General features: G+C 49.0%; 1 protein-coding gene across 2 annotated transcripts in view; it reads right to left on the bottom strand.

Annotated features, from left to right (window-relative positions):
* The window catches only part of FLOT2 (flotillin 2), a 127,015-nt gene that overhangs the window by 25,287 nt on the left and 80,582 nt on the right, over positions 1–21,146 (bottom strand). For both annotated transcript variants that reach the window (XM_075335254.1, XM_075335253.1), the window contains exon 4: positions 3,681–3,804. In XM_075335254.1, coding sequence (XP_075191369.1) covers positions 3,681–3,804 — 124 coding nt within the window. The remainder of the gene's footprint in view (positions 1–3,680; positions 3,805–21,146) is intronic.

Genomic DNA, 21,146 nt, shown 5'->3' with positions numbered 1-21,146 from the left:
GTATGGATCTAGCTGCCAGTCTGGAGATTGGAGGATCCACTTTGGGACACTGAGTCCACCCCTTGACCACGTCAGGGGGAAAGGGATAACGTGCATCCTTAAGGCGCTTAGAAAAACGCTTATCTGGACAAGCATGGTGATTCTGGACTGCCCCTCTGAAATCAGAGTGGTCCAGAAACATACTCGGTGTACGCTTGGGAAACCTGAAACGGAATTTCTCCTGCTGGGAAGCCGACTCCTCCGCCGGAGGAGCTGAGGGAGAAATATCCAACATACGATTGATGGACGCAATAAGGTCGTTCACTATGGCGTCCCCGTCCGGAGTATCAAGATTGAGAGCGGCCTCAGGATCAGAATCCTGATCAGCTACTTCCGCGTCATCAACCAGCGATTCCCCTCGCTGAGACCCTGAACAATATGATGATGTCGAGGGAAAATCTAAGCGAGCTCGCTTAGTCGGTCTGGGGCTGGGGTCTGTGTCAGAACCCTCAGCTTGGGATCCATGAGATACCCCGGGAGGACATTGTTGGTCCAGCTGAGGTGGGCCAGGGAACAAAGAATCAGCAGAGTCCCTGTGCTGAGATACCGGTCTGGACTGCAAGGCTTCCAGTATCTTAGCCATAGTCTCAGAGTTTTGCAAACTCCGTCCCTGTCACCTGAACAGTGTTAGCAGGTGGCTCCCCCTGGGCCCCCCCTAGCAGAGGCTCTGGCTGAGTAAGTGCCACAGGGGCCGAACAGTGCCTACAATGAGGGTCAGTGGAACCTGCCGGTAGCGGGGTCGTACATGCGGCGCAGGCAACATAATAAGCCTGTGTTTTGGCACCCCTGCCTTTCGTGGGCGCCATGCTATTATCTTCTCTGAGCAACACAATAGGGTATATAGCCAGAAATCAACTGTGCACTATACGGTGTAAAATAAACATATAATGTTACACTACTGCACAATGGGGCTAGCACCACAGGTGCTGCTTACCACCCGCTTAAAGCGGTTGTGCGGTCACCAGAGTCCCTGCCTGGGTCTCCCAGATTTTGTCCCCCTCTGCAGCGTCCGAGGAGCTGACAGGAATGCGTCCTGAGGAGAGGAGAGAGCCGTGGGCGTGACCCAGAAAGAGCGGGAACTGGTGCCTGCACTGTGCACAGTGAGGGGAGTGGAGTATGCAAAGCATGCTCCAGCCCTCAGTGCTGCTCGTTCTGTGCAGCGTCCCGCCCTTCCCCTGCCTGTCAGGGCTGTGGGCGGGAGGAAAGGAAACTAGGCCGCAAAAAGCCGGGGACTCTAGTAATAAAACGCGGCCGCCGTAAAAGCGCGGCCGGCGTGGAAGTCCCCGGCGCACTACAAGTCCCAGCCGCGCCGCAGTGTTTCCATGGCAGCGGCGGTCAGTGCGGCAGTTCCTATATATAAACACACTCAGGAACGCTGAGTGTGTAATGGCACATATTAACCCGGTCAGCGCCGCGGTCCCCGGTACACTAGCACACCCAGCAAAGCTGGAGTGTTGCTGTGCGCGGTCCCCACGGGGACACAGAGTACCTCCAAGTAGCAGGGCCATGTCCCTGAACGATACCCGGCTCCTATCCAGCAGGCTCCACAGGAGTTGTGGATGAAGCACGGTCTCCTGTGCCTGGAGACCGATAGGATCCCACTTCCACCAGAGCCCTGAGGGGGATGGGGAAGGAAAACAGCATGTGGGCTCCAGCCTCCGTACCCGCAATGGATACCTCAACCTTAACAACACCGCCGACAAGAGTGGGGTGAGAAGGGAGCATGCTGGGGGCCCTATATGGGCCCACTTTTCTTCCATCCGACATGGTCAGCAGCTGCTGCTGACCAATCTGTGGAGCTGTGCGTGCGTGTCTGACCTCCTTCGCACAAAGCAAAAAACTGAGGAGCCCGTGGGAGCACGGGGGGTGTATAGGCAGAAGGGGAGGGGCTTAACACTTTTTATTGTAATACTTTGTGCGGCCTCCGGAGGCATAGCCTATACACCCAATTGTCTGGGTCTCCCAATAGAGCGACAAAGAAATCCTGATGTTTGGTTCCATTTAAAGGGGTATCCCCAACTCACATTTACGGCACTTCATCCCCTGCAGATGGCAAACACATTAAAAGTGCAGGTGGGAGCAGTTTTCGTAACTCACTTTCAGATGGTGCTGGCTCCCCCCTCTCTGTGTGGTTGTAGTTATGCTACATTGTTCTGGTGGCTGACCACCATCATGCCATGCACGCCTGACCTTGATTTGCAATATATTCCTCCTGTTGGTGGCTGTTCACATTCAGCCGCCTCACCCATTTCCACAGGCATTGCTAATTAAGCACCTTGCTTGGGTCTGGTCTGCCTTTATTTATAGTTGCTGGTTAATTCGGATATTGTCCTGGCGTGTGTGACATCTGCTACACGCGCTGGGACCTGGGCTGCCTTTTATTCGCAGTTGCCTCTTTTTGCGACATGTTATACATAGGTTACAGGTATGTGTGCTCCAATATGGTTCTGCTTTTAATCTAAAGGGGTGGTTCACCCATATTTTTTTATTGTCTAGTTCGATATTATATTGAGAAACAATGTTTCTCTCAAATACCTTGTGTTGGCAATAGTGCCTGTGAGAGGCGCTATTGCAGACCCCTGTTCCCACTCCAGTGACGTCCCCGTCAAGCGCTGCACACGTCACATCCGTGCAGCTGGCTGCATTCTGAGCCCATCTGCTCCCTCCCCCTTCACAGCAGAACACTGCAAGCAAGAGACAAGACGTGCTGTGCTGTGAGGGAGGAGGGAGCAGGGAGCAGATGCGCTCAGAATGCAGCCGGCTGCACAGATGTGACGTGTGCAGCGCTTGACGGGGACGTCACTGGAGTGGGAACAGGGGTCTGCCAACACAAGGTATTTGAGAGAAACATTGTGTTTCTCAATATAATATCGAATTAGACAATAAAAAAATATGGGTGAACCACCCTTTTAACTAGGAGGCCACATGGCACATGAAATACACAATATAGAGTAGGACCCCACTATTGAGATTTGCCGTGACGTTGGCAGGGGTGGCTCAAAGAATTGATCAATTATTTGCTAAAATTGTATTATAGTACAGTTGGAATAAATCTGTGAATTTGCACTTTTTATATGATGCATGCCACACTCAGATCGTGCTGGTGGGAGCAGTTTTCGTAACTCACTGTAGATTTAGTGGCCACCTTAGTCCTTCCCATTTATGCGACTCTGGTACATGTGGCATCTATTTTCTTTATCGGTACCCCACGTACCCATTATAAACTACAGCACCCTTCACATATCCGTTTTTTTCCAGTACCAGACTATGGGTCTGTGAAAAACACGTACAGCGCACGGATGACATCCACATACCATCCTTGTGTTGTACGTGTTTAACATTGCAAAGTACAGAAGCTTTGTAATTTCATTCCTTCCGGAAAAAGGCTGATGACCCCTGTACTGTTTTTTATTATGTGTGTTTTATATGGATGTATGTAGGGTGACAGTGAGACAGGGGAGTTTGGGAGACCCCAGTTCTTAATGCGGCTGCAGGGCCAATAAGCAGGACACGCGCCGTTCAACTAATTTCCCACAATGGGCGATTTGGGAAGAACCCTTTAAGATTAGGCGATTGCAGTAAATTAGACAAGAAATGCAAAAAAAAAATAAATAAACTAAAAAAGTTGATCATTTATTTACCAAGAATTGATCGTAAATGCCCCTCCAAAGTTTGCAGGACAACATTTTTAATTTCATGAACATTTTTTCCAAGAAACTGCTCACTGGCCACAGCCAGAAGCTCCCGCTCAGTCATGATTTTCACCTAAAAAAAATAAAAATATGCATATACATTACATAAATACATACCTATACAACTAAAAAACAAACATGGCATAAGATTAGACGACAAATGGGTGAACATGATCTCCAATAATAATAAACCTAGATGTACTTGACATATGCGTTTTGTAGCTTTCTGTGGGGCGATAAAGCTACAGAGACGCAAATATACACAACCGATCTTATCTGCCGCAATCACATTGGAGGTTCCCAGTTTGTGAAAGACTTAAATCCAGAGTATAGAATACATGACCGGGAGGTGGAGCAGTGTTCACGTCGCCATGTTATTTACAGCAGTCTATAGTCTGCACAATGGTTGCCAATCTGCAGACTCTTTAGCCATAGCTGGCTGATTGTTTGGGCTTTTACAGACCATGGTACAGAATAGCTGCTTATACAGGAGAACAGGATGAGATTTTGTATACATGTAGTGTCCCAGTGTTCATTTTAGGGGAATTATCAGACAAAATAGGTGATAACTTTCTGACCAGTGTGGGGTCCCAGCAGTCAGACAGACCCCCACAGGTTTGAAGAACAGAGGTCTAAAATCCCCCAATGGGACGGAGCGGTGGCCACACATCCAAGCACTGCTCTATTCATTGTCTATTATTATTATTTCTTATTATAGCGCCATCAATTCCATGGCGCTTTACATGTGAAAGGGGTATACATAATCGGGCAAGTACAATAATCATAAACAATACAAGACACAGACAGGTACAGGAGGAGAGAGGTCCCTGCCCGCGAGGGCTCACAGTCTACAAGGGATAGGTGAGGATACAGTAGGTTAGGGTAGAGCAGATTGTGCGGCGCTGCATCAGACTGAGGGTTACGGCAGGTTGTAGGCTTGTCGGCTATGGGACTGCGGGACAAACCTCGGCATGGTCCCCGGCCACCTGTCAACTTCAACCAATACATGGAGTGGTGGGGGGTACACAGGGACACAACTCCTTCCATTGGGGAATTTTCACAGTTCTGGTTTTGAGATCGGTAGGAGCCTGAATGCTGGATGCCACACCGATCAGAAAGTTATTCCCTATCCTGTTAATTGGCTATAGCACTGAATATTAGGACTATCGCTCTAATTTGGACAGGGTATGACAAAGTAGCAGTTGTCTGGCCTAGTTTCTCTACAGCACTACCAGTCAGAGGAACTTACAGGAACATTCAGGAAGACTCTGAAGAATAATTAAGTAATAAAATGTATATGAGGGGCTGCTGATAAGTCTTTGGCTTTGTGATCTTGATGATTTTTTGTTTCTATGGTATCAAATGTTACATCACATGAAAGCATTATGTGTCTAATATAGGTTTTCAAAATTTTGTGTTTGTTACTTATGGCAACAGTGTTCTACGCATGCGGGAAAGCAAAATGGTGGAGTCTAATGCGATATTCAGAGCAACTGAGAGCAGAGGAGTGATAAAATTCTTCTTTCTGCAAGGACAGACCATGAAGGATATTCGTGGTGATATGTTGCAGACATTGGGGGATCAATGCCCTTCATATTCCACAGTTAAGAACTGTGTTCCCAAATTTAAAACGGGCCACTTCAGTCCCAATGATGAGGAATGTCCTGGACGAGAGTGTTTGTAGTTCGGAGATAGTCGATGCTGTGCTCAACCTCATACTGGAGAATCGACGGATTTCAGCTAATGCAATAGGAGACATCATGGGGATTTCATGTGAAGTTTTTATGTCATTATCCATGAACATTTGGACATGAGGAAGCTATCTGCAAAGTGGGTCCCCAAATGTTTAACAGCAGGTCAGAGAAGCATGTGAGTGAAAACTTCCCAGTCCATTTGTCAGTGTTTCCGGACTGATAAGAGCTTCCTAGATCAACTGGTCACTATGGATGATACCTGGATTTATTTGTATGACCCTGAAAACAAGAAGCAGTCAAAAGAGTGGAGGCACAGTGGTTCTCTTGATCCAAAGAAGTTCAGGGTGCAAAAATCAGCCACTAAGGTGAAGGTGTCTCTGTTCTGGGATAAGGAGGGTGTGCTGCTAGTGGACTACCTTCAAAAGGGTTCCACCATCAATGCAAGTTATTGCATTGAACTTTTGGACCAATTGAAGGCAGCTCTGAAGGCCAAAAGGCATGGCAAGCTGTCCAAAGGAATCTTGTCTCTGCAAGACAACGCCTCTGCTCACACTGCACAAGCGACCATGGGAAAAACAGAGACATTGCCTTCCAGCTGGTTGACCATCCACCTTATTCACCAGATCTAGCTCCCTCAGACTATCATCTGTCTCCAAACATGAAGAAACACCTCAAGGGTGCGAAATTTTACACCATTTCTGATGCCATGGTTTGAGGCACAACCGAAATACTTCTTTTTTGCTGGGCTTACAGAACTTGGAATACCGATGTAAGAAATGTGTTGACATCAGTGGAGAGTATGTGGAATAAATGTAAAGTTTCATCATCCTATCTCGTTTCTTTCTGGGTAAAGCCAAAGACTTATCAGCAGCCCCTCGCATTTTGTATGCTTAATATTCAGATGTTCCTCTCTAAATGTATGGACTAGTTTTGTATCTACTACAAGCAATTAGAAGGAGGAGATGTCTAATAAGTGTACACTGGGAATCACAATGAAGTTTTTTCCACCTGTAAATTTGTAAGAATGGTTGTCTGGTGCCGCTCCCTTCCACCCTAAGATGTTGTGTCTGCACAGACCTGCCAGGATGCAGGCACAATTTACTGGCATCATTCACATGTCCTGGCAGGTATGTAACATATAAGATGAATAATATATATTTTACTACGTACTATACACTATTTTCTCCGTATGATTCCCCATGTTGGTGTCTTTATGTAGTATTAGATAATATGTTGGGAAGGTCAGACCTCAGAAAGTTGCATTGATGACCATTCCCTATCCTTCATAAACTACTGAGGCGTTTTCCCTGCTAAACTGTATCCAATGACAATCGGTGGGAAAAAACAATTAGAGCAGCTCACCTCTAGATCTGGAAAGGAAAAACAATCTCTTTAAAGAGTAACCGTCATTTTAATTTTATAAATCAATAGTCCACATGAAAATAAGCAGCTTTGTAATATTTCTTATCAGAGAAATCTGCTTCTTTCTCTGCCAGAAATGATCAGTCGTTATCAAAACTCTGAATTCTGAGGTAAAATCTGTATTCAATGAAGACTTTCTCATTACTGAGATAGGAAATAGCAGGAGGCACGTGCTAGTGGCAAGAGACACGAGCTAGTGGCAAGAGACACGAGCTAGAGGCAAGAGGCACGAGCTAGAGGCAAGAGACACGAGCTAGTGGCAAGAGGCACGAGCTAGAGGCAAGAGGCACGAGCTAGAGGCAAGAGACACGAGCTAGTGGCAAGAGACACGAGCTAGAGGCAAGAGACACGAGCTAGTGGCAAGAGACACGAGCTAGAGGCAAGAGACACGAGCTAGTGGCAAGAGACACGAGCTAGAGGCAAGAGACACGAGCTAGTGGCAAGAGGCACGAGCTAGAGGCAAGAGGCACGAGCTAGAGGCAAGAGACACGAGCTAGTGGCAAGAGACACGAGCTAGTGGCAAGAGACACGAGCTAGTGGCAAGAGACACGAGCTAGTGGCAAGAGACACGAGCTAGTGGCAAGAGACACGAGCTAGTGGCAAGAGACACGAGCTAGAGGCAAGAGACACGAGCTAGAGGCAAGAGACACGAGCTAGTGGCAAGAGGCACGAGCTAGAGGCAAGAGACACGAGCTAGTGGCAAGAGGCACGAGCTAGAGGCAAGAGGCACGAGCTAGAGGCAAGAGGCACGAGCTAGAGGCAAGAGGCACGTGCTAGTGGCAAGAGGCACGTGCTAGTGGCAAGAGACACGAGCTAGTGGCAAGAGACACGAGCTAGTGGCAAGAGGCACGAGCTAGAGGCAAGAGGCACGAGCTAGAGGCAAGAGGCACGAGCTAGAGGCAAGAGGCACGAGCTAGAGGCAGAGACACGAGCTAGAGGCAGAGACACGAGCTAGAGGCAGAGACACGAGCTAGAGGCAGAGACACGAGCTAGAGGCAGAGGCACGAGCTAGAGGCAAGAGGCACGAGCTAGAGGCAGAGGCACGAGCTAGAGGCAAGAGGCACGAGCTAGAGGCAAGAGGCACGAGCTAGAGGCAAGAGGCACGAGCTAGAGGCAAGAGGCACGAGCTAGAGGCAAGAGGCACGAGCTAGAGGCAAGAAACACGAGCTAGAGGCAGAGACACGAGCTAGAGGCAGAGACACGAGCTAGAGGCAGAGACACGAGCTAGAGGCAGAGACACGAGCTAGAGGCAGAGACACGAGCTAGAGGCAGAGACACGAGCTAGAGGCAGAGACACGAGCTAGAGGCAGAGACACGAGCTAGAGGCAGAGACACGAGCTAGAGGCAGAGACACGAGCTAGAGGCAGAGACACGAGCTAGAGGCAGAGACACGAGCTAGAGGCAGAGACACGAGCTAGAGGCAGAGACACGAGCTAGAGGCAGAGACACGAGCTAGAGGCAGAGACACGAGCTAGAGGCAGAGACACGAGCTAGAGGCAGAGACACGAGCTAGAGGCAGAGACACGAGCTAGAGGCAGAGACACGAGCTAGAGGCAGAGACACGAGCTAGAGGCAGAGACACGAGCTAGAGGCAGAGACACGAGCTAGAGGCAGAGACACGAGCTAGAGGCAGAGACACGAGCTAGAGGCAGAGACACGAGCTAGAGGCAGAGGCACGAGCTAGAGGCAGAGGCACGAGCTAGAGGCAAGAGGCACGAGCTAGAGGCAGAGACACGAGCTAGAGGCAGAGACACGAGCTAGTGGCAAGAGACACGAGCTAGAGGCAAGAGGCACGAGCTAGAGGCAAGAGGCACGAGCTAGAGGCAAGAGGCACGAGCTAGAGGCAAGAGGCACGAGCTAGAGGCAAGAGGCACGAGCTAGAGGCAAGAGGCACGAGCTAGAGGCAAGAGGCACGAGCTAGAGGCAAGAGGCACGAGCTAGAGGCAAGAGGCACGAGCTAGAGGCAAGAGGCACGAGCTAGAGGCAAGAGGCAGAGACACGAGCTAGAGGCAGAGACACGAGCTAGAGGCAGAGACACGAGCTAGAGGCAGAGACACGAGCTAGAGGCAGAGACACGAGCTAGAGGCAGAGACACGAGCTAGAGGCAGAGACACGAGCTAGAGGCAGAGACACGAGCTAGAGGCAGAGACACGAGCTAGAGGCAGAGACACGAGCTAGAGGCAGAGGCACGAGGCAGAGGCACGAGGCAGAGGCACGAGGCAGAGACACGAGGCAGAGACACGAGGCAGAGACACGAGGCAGAGACACGAGGCAGAGACACGAGGCAGAGACACGAGGCAGAGACACGAGGCAGAGACACGAGGCAGAGACACGAGGCAGAGACACGCGGCAGAGCTAGCGGCAGAGACACGCGGCAGAGCTAGCGGCAGAGGGAGGAGCTAGCGGCAGAGGGAGGAGCTAGCGGCAGAGGGAGGAGCTAGCGGCAGAGGGAGGAGCTAGCACTGCCCCCTTCCTTCCTTGTCTCTCTCAGTAATGGGAAAGTCTTCACTGAATACAGATTTAGGCTGGGGCCACTCGGGGCACTACTGCGATGCTCGCATGAGACTCAGCTCGCGCTGGCAGCACAGCAGGAGCAGAGTGTCAGGCGAGTGTGCCTGCGTCTGAGGTCCAACCCTGCAAGCGAACCTCAGCTGCGGGGAGTGGGCCGGCGATGCGGAGGGGCGGACCAGCACTGCGGAGGGGCGGGCCGGCATGGAGGAGGGGAGGGAGGGATTTCTCTCCCTCTCTCCGTCGTAGCCGGGTATTGTGATTCTCGCTCTGCACGCGCAGTACACCGGTGTACCGCAAGTGCAGTGCGATTTTTTTCTCACTCCATTCACTTGAATGGGTGCGAGAGAAAAGGGTCTCACCTTACAATCGCAGCATGCTGCGATTGTTTTCTCGGTCCGATTAGGGCTGAGAAAATAATCGCTCATGTGCGCTGACACACAGGCTAGAATTGGTCCGAGGGGAATGCGATGTTTTATCGCACTCCACTCGCACCGATTTTCTCGCCGTGTGGCTTAGGCCTTAATCTCAGAATAGAGTTTTGATAATGACTGGTCAATTCTGGCAGAGGAAGAAACAAAATTTCTCTAATAAGATATATTACAAAGTTGCTTAAATTTCATGTGTACTATTAATGTAGGATATAAAAATGTAAAGGACACGAAGTTCTGATTTTAATGAAAAATGCATGTTACATTGTAACTCTGCATCACATCCTAAACTCCCAACGTTGCTTATACAGGTTATGTGGCAACTTGTGTTTTCTGCCAGACATGCTGGAAAGGATACAAATGTGCACATAACCTAATACAGGAGACGACAGAAAAACAAAAACATATCTGCAAATTATTAAAATATATCAGGTGAGTACATAAAATAATTGTATAAAAGGCACAACAATCTATATGTACACAGACACTATATGTGCATACAATCCACAGCATATAATATAATTAATGACAGACACATGGACATGTGATTCAGGACAATAATGACAATACAGTAACATACACTAATCCTGGGGAAAGAGACATCATTAGACTGCATATCTGTACGTACATTTACTAATACACAATTTTGGACATGAAGTGAGACGGTTCATTTAAACAAGACAGCAAAAATTTTGTACTTTATGAAGAAAAGAACCAAGAAAAAAAATATATCACTGATCAAACAATCCACTGATGATATTCAAATCACATGAAGGCTTTATGCACATGGTCAAGGTTTTAAAGATACACAATATAACACCTTAAAGGGGTTATCCACTACAACCCCTTTTCATTCCACTCGTTTCCCCCAATTAAAATAAAAGACCCTGTACTCACCTCCCATTCTGGTGCCCCTCCAGAGCTGTCTGTAATCACGACTTGGGGCTCACGTGACATTGTGACGTTCCACATCTAATCAATGCTGACTTCTCTTGCCACGGCTTCGGACCAAATGAGCAGTGAACAGGAAGTAAGTAGCAGCCACAGAGTCACTTCCTGTTGACTAACTCACATGTCCAAAGGCGGGGAGACAGAAGCCGGCGGGGCTCGCATGAGGTCACATGAGCCCCGAACCGCGGATACCAACAGCACCAGAACTGGAGAAGAGTACAGGGTCATATTTTAACTGAGGGACACAAGCGGAATCAGAAGGTGTTGTCCTAGCAGTGGACAGCCCCTCCAATACGTTCCAATGCTGTATATGCCACATTTTCAAATAAAGAGACATTTGGTTTTGGTGTTTTCTTCTTGCACATGGCATCATATAGGTAATGTTTCACCACATGCTATACTACAAGGGTGAGAAGAATAGGTTGTATGGGAAGATACAGTGCTACAAGGAGGCACAATGTGGCAGTACACAGGGTAATCAGTGTGCATAAGACCTAAGATCCAACTCTTGCAAGACAAATAGCCAGACCCACATTAAAAAAAAAAAAAAAAAAAAAAAAAAAAAGGGGGGGGGGATTAATCAATTAGGATGCATAAACTGGTTTCCCCCAAAAAACAAATATATGAGAGAGAGGCTATGCCATTACATTTTGTGGCGGATGTCCAACTTCTATAGCTACCACCAATCCCATGACCTAAGTATCAGGTAATCTGGTGCTTTAAAGGAACTACAACACGCTCCCATCTGCGTGAATTATCTAAAGTGCAATCTACACACAGCTCATAGTGCGGTAGATCGGTGCCACAGAGAAGCCACAAGGGTCTTACTCAAGGCATTGGTCTGGTGGAGGTATCAGCTGCTAGATCCAAGAATCAAAATAGGTAGGTGTCAATAGTGGTGTATAATAAAATTTATTATTATATATAACACACACACACACACACACACACACACACGCATACACATACATACATATACATACACACACATCACTGGACATGTGTTTAAAAAAAAAAAAAAAAAAAGGAAAATAATAAAATTATGTATATTTTTTTTAAAGCACATGTCTACTTATAGCTTTCATTTAATGAAACCGTTAACATTAAAAGTAACATTCAAACATACACAAATCGATTCATGCCGTATACTGCATGAATATTCAGGAATACTCCGTCCTTATGTATGACCATAACAAAAGAATACAGGCCGCAATACAGCATGGTCAAAACTCACCATTGTGTAAGTCCAGCCAAAACCTCACTCTAAAGGTGGTGTCACACACAGCGATGACGACAACGACGTCGCTGCTAAGTCACCATTTTCTGTGACGTTGCAGCGACGTCCGTCGCTGTCGCTGTGTGTGACATCCAGCAACGACCTGGCCCCTGCTGTGAGGTCGTTGCTCGTTGCTGAATGTCCTGCTTCATTTTTTGGATGTTGCTCTCGCACTGTGAAGCACACATCGCTGTGTGTGACAGCGAGAGAGTGACGAACTGAAGCGAGAAGGGAGCCGGCGTCTGGCAGCCTGTGGTAAGCTGTAACCACGGTAAACATCGGGTAACCAAGGGAAGCCCTTTCCTTGGTTACCCGATATTTACCTTAGTTACTAGCGTCCACCGCTCTCACTCTGCTAGTGCCGGTTCCCTGCACACGTAGCTGGAGTACACATCGGGTAATTAACCCGATGTGTACTCGGGCTAGGAGTGCAAAGAACAGGGAGCCGGCACTGGCAGCGTGAGAGAGGCGGACGCTAGTAACTAAGGTAAATATCGGGTAACCAAGAGAAGTGCTTTCCTTGGTTACCCGATATTTACCTTAGTTACGCTTCCACGCATCACTGCTGGCTGGAGGCTGGTCGCTGGTGAGATCTGCCTGTTTGACAGCTCACCAGCGACCATGTAACGACGCAGCAGCGATCCTGATAAGGTCAGATCGCTGGTCGTGATCGCTGCTGCGTCGCTATGTGTGACACCACCTTAAGACTGCGATACAGCATGAGCACATATGGTAGAAGTTGACTACATTTGTTACAGTATTGAAATTCATTGTGGCGTGTATTCTTTTGATATTATAACTAAAAGGCATACTCTTGAGAAAACTGATAGTCACTGTTTTGCTCAACAAGACAAAACTCAGTACCAATTTTCAATAGATATTTATTTTACTACGCTCGCTCAATCAGGAGACAGCTCTTCTGTAATAGTACATGCAATGCAACAAGTATTCTACAAACCTGTCAGCCTACATGTAGTACAATACAGTGCAGGCTGCTGCATACAGTTCTGTCCTCAATCTGTCAGACATTTCCTAAAGCTGACGTGAATTCAAAATTGATTTGATTTATTTTAATTTATATATTTTTTTAAAGACAACCTTTAACTGGATTTTTATTATTTTTAAACTAAATACCTCCTGCAGTTAGTGCTGCTCTATTCATTCTAGAACAGTTTTTCCTCTGTGCCCCTCCGTTCCATAGCTATACCCCCAGTTATAAATGTGCAAATTTTCCCTGGAATCTAAAGGATAAAAAGTCTTCTTGTGGAGAGTAACATGCCAGGCCTGACACGTCAGTATGCGGAGACAAAAGAGGTTATCTGGCTTACTTTGCCATTTTTTAATTATTTCACTATTGGGCTACATTGGAGCAGGTAAGTAGACAGTGACCACTTACCTGCCCTGTGGTCAGAGCCCTCTCCCCTGGCTCAGAGTGATCATGTGACTGCTCATACTGTGATTTTGCTACATCCAGTCATTTCATGTCAACAGGGGCTGGACATTGTTGACATGCAAATCAGTGAACAGCTTGTTTCCGCCCTGCTGGGCAGGTACAGTTTGATGAGCCCCCACCCAACTCCCTGTGAGCTGTAATCTGTGCCCCTGTTTGTCCAGCACATACAGGTTGCCCTCTCTGTCTAGGACACCATGTGCAATGTTTGCCCGACAGTGTCCTCAGCTCATTATGTTGTATGGTGCCCGGGCAACTGTGACCTCCTCTCCCTCGTGCACTGTCTCTGTGATGAATGCAGCATCCCCTGCTCCTCACTTCTGAATACAGTCAGGAGCAGAGCGCAGGGATGTCACCTGACACCAGCGAACAACAGCACTGAGCTCTGCATCGCTCGGCTGTAAGGAAGCTGCAATCATCACGGCACGGAAGAGAAAGCATGGGTGAGAGAGGGGCAGAGAAGATAGTGCACAGCTGACAGAACCTGGGGGGATGGGGACAGAGAACAAAGTGCACGGGTGACAGATGAGAGTTCATGGGTGACAGAGCGGGGGGGGGGGGAGGGAGATGAGAGTTCATGGGTGAGAGACAGGGGAGTGCTGGAGGGCAAAGGAGACAGCAGGGGGATTATATATAATACTAGAAGGTGGCCCGATTCTACGCATCGGGTATTCTAGAATTTACGTATTGTGTAGTTCATGTATGATTTTTGTTATATATATATATATATATATATATATATATATATATATATATATATATATATATATATATATATATATATATATATATATATGTTGTTGTGTGTAGTTACCAAGTGTTTGTGTAGGGGCTGTACATGTTCTGGGTGTGACGGGGGTGAGAGCGGTGTTGTATGTGTGTTGCGTGTGTTGCGTTGTTTGTGGAGCGCTGTGTGTCTGTAGCGTTGTGTGTGTGTTGCGCGGTTTGTGTGTGTGTGGTGTGTTTTGGGGGAGGTATGTTTTGTGCAATGTGTGTGTTGTGCGGTATGTGCGTATATTTGTGTGTGCCGCGGTGTTTGTGTGTTGGGTGTTGTGTGTGTGCAGCGTTGTCTGTGTGTGTGGTGTCTGTGTAGGGCAGTTGTTTGTGGTTCCCAGTGTGTGTGTGTGTGTGGTGTGTGGTGTGTTGTGTTGGGGGGAGGTGCGCACTCCCAAACGTGCTCCATCCCCCATGCAGCGCACTCCCCATCGTGCTCCATCCCCCATGCAGCGCACTCCCCATCGTGCTCCATCCCCTATGCTGCGCACCCCCCATCGTGCTCCATCTCCCATGCTGCGCACTCCCAAACGTGCTCCATCCGCCATGCTGCGCACTCCCAAACGTGCTCCATCCGCCATGCTGCGCACTCCCAAACGTGCTCCATCCGCCATACTCCGCACTCCCCATCGTGCTCCATCCCCGATGCTGCGCACCCCCCCATCATGCGCCATCCCCGATGCTGCGCACCCCCCCATCGTGCTCCATCCCCCATGCTGCACCAGCATCAGCCTCTCTGCCCCCAGCATCAGCTTCTCTGCCCCCAGCATCAGCCTCTCTCCTCCCAGCATCAGCCTCTCTCCTCCCAGCATCAGCCTCTCTCCTCCCAGCATCAGCCTCTCTCCTCCCAGCATCAGCCTCTCTCCTCCCAGCATCAGCCTCTCTCCTCCCAGCATCAGCCTCTCTCCTCCCAGCATCAGCCTCTCTCCTCCCAGCATCAGCCTCTCTCCTCCCAGCATCAGCCTCTCTCCTCCCAGCATCAGCCTCTCTCCTCCCAGCATCAGCCTCTCTCCTCCCAGCATCAGCCTCTCTCCTCCCAGCATCAGCCTCTCTCCTCCCAGCATCAGCCTCTCTCCTCCCAGCATCAGCCTCTCTCCTCCCAGCATCAGCCTCTCTCCTCCCAGCATCAGCCTCTCTCCTCCCAGCATCAGCCTCTCTCCTCCCAGCATCAGCCTCTCCTCTCTGTCCCCAGCATCAGCCTCTCTCCTCCCAGCCTTCCCCAGCATCAGCCTCTCTCCTCCCAGCCTCCCTCCTCCCACCCTCCCCCAGCATCAGCCTCCCTCTCCCAGCCTCCCCCAGCATCAGCCTCCCCCAGCATCAGCCTCTCTTCTCTCAGCCTACCTCTCCCAGCCTCCCTCCTCCCAGCCTCCCTCAGCATCAGCCTCCCTCTCCCAGCCTCCCCAAGCATCAGCCTCCACCAGCATCAGCCTCCACCAGCATCAGCCTCTCTCCTTCCAGCCTCCCCCAGCATCAGCCTCTCTCCTTCCAGCCTTCCCCAGGATCAGCCTCTCTCCTCCCAGCCTCCGTCCTCCCAGCCTTCCCCAGCATCAGCTTTCCCCTCCCAGCCTCCCTCAGCATCAGCCTTCCCCAGCATCAGCCTCTCTCCTCCCAGCCTCAGCCTCTCTCCTTCCAGCCTCCCCCAGCATCAGCCTCTCTCCTTCCAGCCTCCCTCAGCATCAGCCTCCCCTTCCCAGCCTTCCCCAGGATCAGCCTGTCTCCTCCCAGCCTCCTTCCTCCCAGCCTCCCTTAGCATCAGCCTTCCGCTCCCAGTCTCCCCCAGCATCAGCCTCCCCAAGCATCAGCCTCCACCAGCATCAGCCTCTCTCCTTCCAGCCTCCCCCAGCATCAGCCTCTCTCCTTCCAGCCTCCCTCAGCATCAGCCTTCCCCAGGATCAGCCTCTCTCCTCCCAGCCTCCTTCCTCCCAGCCTCCCCCTCCCTCAGCATCAGCCTTCCCCTCCCAGTCTCCCCCAGCATCAGCCTCCACCAGCATCAGCCTCTCTCCTTCCAGCCTCCCCCAGCATCAGCCTCCCCAAGCATCAGCCTCCACCAGCATCAGCCTCCCTCGTCCCAGCCTCCCCCAGCATCAGCCTCCCCCTCCCAGCCTCCCCCAGCATCAGCCTCTCTCCTCCCAGCATCAGCCTCTCTCCTCCCAGCATTAGCCTCTCCTCTCTGTCCCCAGCATCAGCCTCTCTCTTCCCAGCCTTCCCCAGCATCAGCCTCTCTCCTCCCAGCCTCCCCCAGCATCAGCCTCCCCCAGCATCAGCCTCTCTTCTTCCAGCCTCCCCCAGCATCAGCCTCTCTCCTTCCAGCCTCCCCCAGCATCAGCCTCCCTCTCCCAGCCTTCCCCAGGATCAGCCTCTCTCCTCCCAGCCTCCGTCCTCCCAGCCTTCCCCAGCATCAGCTTTCCCCTCCCAGCCTCCCTCAGCATCAGCCTTCCCCAGCATCAGCCTCTCTCCTCCCAGCCTCAGCCTCTCTCCTTTCAGCCTCCCCCAGCATCAGCCTCTCTCCTTCCAGCCTCCCTCAGCATCAGCCTCCCCTTCCCAGCCTTCCCCAGGATCAGCCTCTCTCCTCCCAGCCTCCTTCCTCCCAGCCTCCCCCTCCCAGCCTCCTTCAGCATCAGCCTTCCCCTCCCAGTCTCCCCCAGCATCAGCCTCCCCCTCCCAGCCTTCCCCATGATCAGCCTCTCTGCTCCCAGCCTCCTCCAGCACGCCGTGCTCCTCTGCCGACACTCACACACCCGATCGCATCCACTCACACACACCCGATCGCATCCACTCACACACACCCGATCGCATCCACTCACACACACCCGATCGCATCCACTCACACACACCCGATCGCATCCACTCACACACACACGATCGCATCCACTCACACAGTACAGGGGGAGTACAGTACTCACCTCCGTGACAGCCCTGTCAGTTCGGGGAATGCGCGGGGGGAGGGGGCGGGGCCAGAGCTAGCGTGCATTGCGTGAGGGGGGCGGGGCGTGGCGTGGCCGAATTGCCAATGCCTGCAGGGTGCCGGGGCGAGAGGCCAATCTGTGGGGGGGCGGAGCCTGGGCGAGCGGCTGGCCAATCCGTGTGGGGGCGCAGCCTGGGCGAGCGGCCAATCCGTGTGGGGGGGCGGGGCCATGGCGAGCCCAGCGGCCAATCAGCTTTGTGCCACCGTAAGGACACAATTTTGGAGCATGACAGACAGATAGACAGAATAAGGCAATTATATATATAGATACTATATAACTAGGTGTGTGTGTGTGTGTGTGTGTGAGATATATCTCTCTCATATTATATTATTATTATTTTTTATATATATACATACATACATATATACATATATACATATATATATATATATATATATACATATATATATATATATACATATATATATACATATATATATATATACACATATATATATATATATACACATATATATATATATATATATATATATATATATATATATATATATATATATATATATATATATATATATATATATATATATATATATATATATATATATATATATACACACATACACAAGTAAAATATATCTTTGTACCGTGTTAGCCAGTAGAGATAAAAAAAATTGTTTAAAAGACTCAGTTCTTTTAAACAATTTTTTATATATATATATATATATATATATATATATATATATATATATATATATATATATATATATATATATATATATATATATATATATATATATATATACACACATTTGCGTGTAGTTGCCAAGTGTTTGTGTAGGGCGCTGTAAATGTTCTGGGTGTTATCTGGGTGTGGGGGGTGTGTGAGAGTGGTGTTGTTTGTGTGTTGCGTTGCTTGTGGAGCGCTGTGTGTCTGCAGCGTTGTGTGTGTGTGTGGTGCTGTGTGTGTTGCGCGGTTTGTGTGGGTGTGGGTGTGTGTTTTGGGGGGAGGTATGTTTTGTGCAGTGTGTGTGTGTTGGAGTAGTCGACCTGGGGAGAGGAGTATAATAGGAAGAGTAGTCCTGGGGGGAGAGCAGGATAATAGCAGGAGTAATCCTGGGGGAGGGTAGGATAATAGGAGGAGTAGTCCTGGGGGAGGGGTGGATAATAGGAGGTGTAGTCCTGGGGGGAGAGCAGGATAATAGGAGGAGTAGTCCTGGGGGGAGAGCAGGATAATAGCAGGAGTAGTCCTGGGGGGAGGGGAGGATAATAGGAGGAGTAGTCCTGGGGAGAGAGGAGTATAATAGGAAGAGTAGTCCTGGGGGGAGGGGAGGATAATAGGAGGAGTAGTGCTGGGGAGAGGAGTATAATAGGAGGAGTAGTCCTGGGGAGAGAGCAGGATAATAGGAGGAGTAGTCCTGGGGAGAGCGGAGGATAATAGCAGAAGTAGTACTGGGGGAGGGGAGGATAATAGGAGGAGTAGTCCTGGGGAGAGAGCAGGTTAATAGGAGGAGTAGTCCTGGGGAGAGAGCAGGTTAATAGGAGGAGTAGTCCTGGGGTGAGAGCAGGTTAATAGGAGGAGTAGTCCTGGGGGAGAGCAGGATAATAGGAGGAGTAGTCCTGGGGAGAGAGGAGGATAATAGGAGGATAATAGCAGAAGTAGTACTGGGGGAGGGGAGGATAATAGGAGGAGTAGTCCTGGGGGGAGAGGAGGATAATAGGAGGAGTAGTCCTGGGGGGAGAGCAGGATAATAGGAGGAGTAGTCCTGGGGAGAGAGGAGGATAATAGGAGGAGTAGTCCTGGGGGGAGAGCAGGATAATAGGAGGAGTAGTCCTGGGGGAGAGCAGGAGGATAATAGGAGTAGTAGTCCTGGGGGAGAGGAGTATAATAGGAGGAGTAGTCCTGGGGGGAGAGGAGGATAATAGTAGTCCTGGGGGGGAGGTGTCTATTAGGTGGAGTAGTCCTGAGGGGAGGTGTATAGGTGCCCAATGTGTGTGGGGGGCGTGGCCGAGCGGGCAACTATGCAAAGTGGTTTCCATAGTTACCCGATGTGTACCATGGTTACCAGCTTTCGCCATCTCCGGGACACATGTGTCGGGAGCCGGGGTAAGCTAGTAAGCATGGTACACATCAGGTAACTATTCAAAGCGACAGTGCTGGTTCACTTTTTGGTCTCCTGCTGTGCAGCACGCATCACCGTGTTTGACAGCGGGAGACCAACGATCTGAATGGGCAGTGAGCCGGCATACGCTGGTAACCATGGTACACAATCGGGTAATTAAGCAAAGTGGTTTCCATGGTTACCCGATGTGTAACATGGTTACCAGCGTACGCTGGAAACCCCAGCAACGCGAGAGTATGTCTCGGCTGGGTTGCCGGTGTGGGCTCCCGGGGGTGCAGCACTCACCTGGGAGTCAGGGGCTCCGTGTGGGTTTGGGGAATGCGTGCGGGGGGCGGGGCCAGGCTGAGCGTCCAATGCGTGAGGGCCAATGCGTGCGGGGGGCGGGGCCTGGTAGAGCGGCCAATCCGTGCAGGGGGGGCAGGGCCTGGCCAAGCCCAGCGGCCAAAGCGACGGTTGTCACTGTAATGACGTCATTTTCGTGACAGAGACATCATAAGGCAATTATATATATAGATAGATATATCTATCTATATCCTTTAGACTCACATTAGGGGCTATATATAATTTTCATTACATAGTATTCATTTATCTATCAGGTGCTGGGGCAGAATATGGACAGGGAATGTGTGTGCAGAGGGCGGGGCTGGACAGTGAGGCCGGGCGGTGCCAGCTGTCACTGTGAAGTTCGGCAGTCAAACATGTCATGTTTGGTTGTGCTGAATGTAAACAAAGAGCTGCAGAGAATAAAGTGAAAAATCAAGAGGAACAAAAAAGTTAGAAAGCAAAAAAAAAAAAAAAAAAAAAATTATGTAGGGATGTTTTATATGACAATACAGCACAGATTAGTTTAATTTTTTTTGGGAGTTTATGTCAGACAACTTCTTTAAATGCCTAGCATGCTCCTTTGGGAAATTAAATATGCAAATTGTCTCCTCAGAGAGGAAGACTATGAACTGTAATGCCACCTATTGGTAGGATTCATCTGAAAAGTCAATATCGACCGTTTAATAGGAATCTGTCACCAGGTTTTTGCTCTCCCATCTGAGAGAAGCTAAACGTAGAGACAGAGACCCTGATTCCAGCGATGTGTCACTTACTGAGTAGTTTGCTGTCATTTTGATGAAGTCAATGTTTCCTGTGATGCAGATCTAGAAGCAGCCCAATAAGTAAAACATTGCTGAAATCAGCATCTCTGCCCCTACATTATGCTGCTCGCAGAATAGGTGGCAAAAACCTGGTGACAGATTCCATTTAACCTCTTCAGACGATTTTCAGTTTTTCATTTTTTTTCTCCCATTCTTCCAAGAGCCATAACTTATTTTATAGCCAACATAGTCATACGATGGCTTGTTTTTTTGCGGGATGAGCTGTACTTTTGAATGAAATCATTAATTTTACCATATAGTAAAGTATACTAAAAATGTATCGTTTTTCTTTTATTTAAATGGTTAAAAAAAAACGTTTGTAAAAGAAAAATACAAATTTTGGGTTTTAGTGCCATTTTTCGAGACACCTATTGTTTTCAATTTTCGGGATCTGTAGCTAAGTGATGTCTTATTTCTTGCTCCCCAAGCTGACCTGTTTACTGATCTCATTTTGGTGTAGTTGAGATGTTTTGATAACTTTTTATTGCAATGTTCCAGCGGCCAAAAACCCATAATTCTGGCATTTTATTTTTTTTCCTGTTACACTTTACTGATCGGATTAATATATTTTGTATTTTGATAGATTCCACTTTACTGAAAGCAGCGATACCAAATGTGTATTTTTTTTCCTTTTAGTTTTATTTTCAATGGGGTGATTTGAACTTCTGGGCTTTTGTTTTTCTTTTTTTTTTTTTTTTTATTATATTTACTAGTCTC

The sequence above is a fragment of the Anomaloglossus baeobatrachus genome, chromosome 2 (genome assembly GCF_048569485.1).
Source record: "Anomaloglossus baeobatrachus isolate aAnoBae1 chromosome 2, aAnoBae1.hap1, whole genome shotgun sequence".
Classification (NCBI taxonomy): Eukaryota; Metazoa; Chordata; class Amphibia; order Anura; family Aromobatidae; genus Anomaloglossus; species Anomaloglossus baeobatrachus.
Note: the sequence above shows the minus strand (reverse complement) of the source record. Positions and strands in the feature narration are given on the sequence as shown.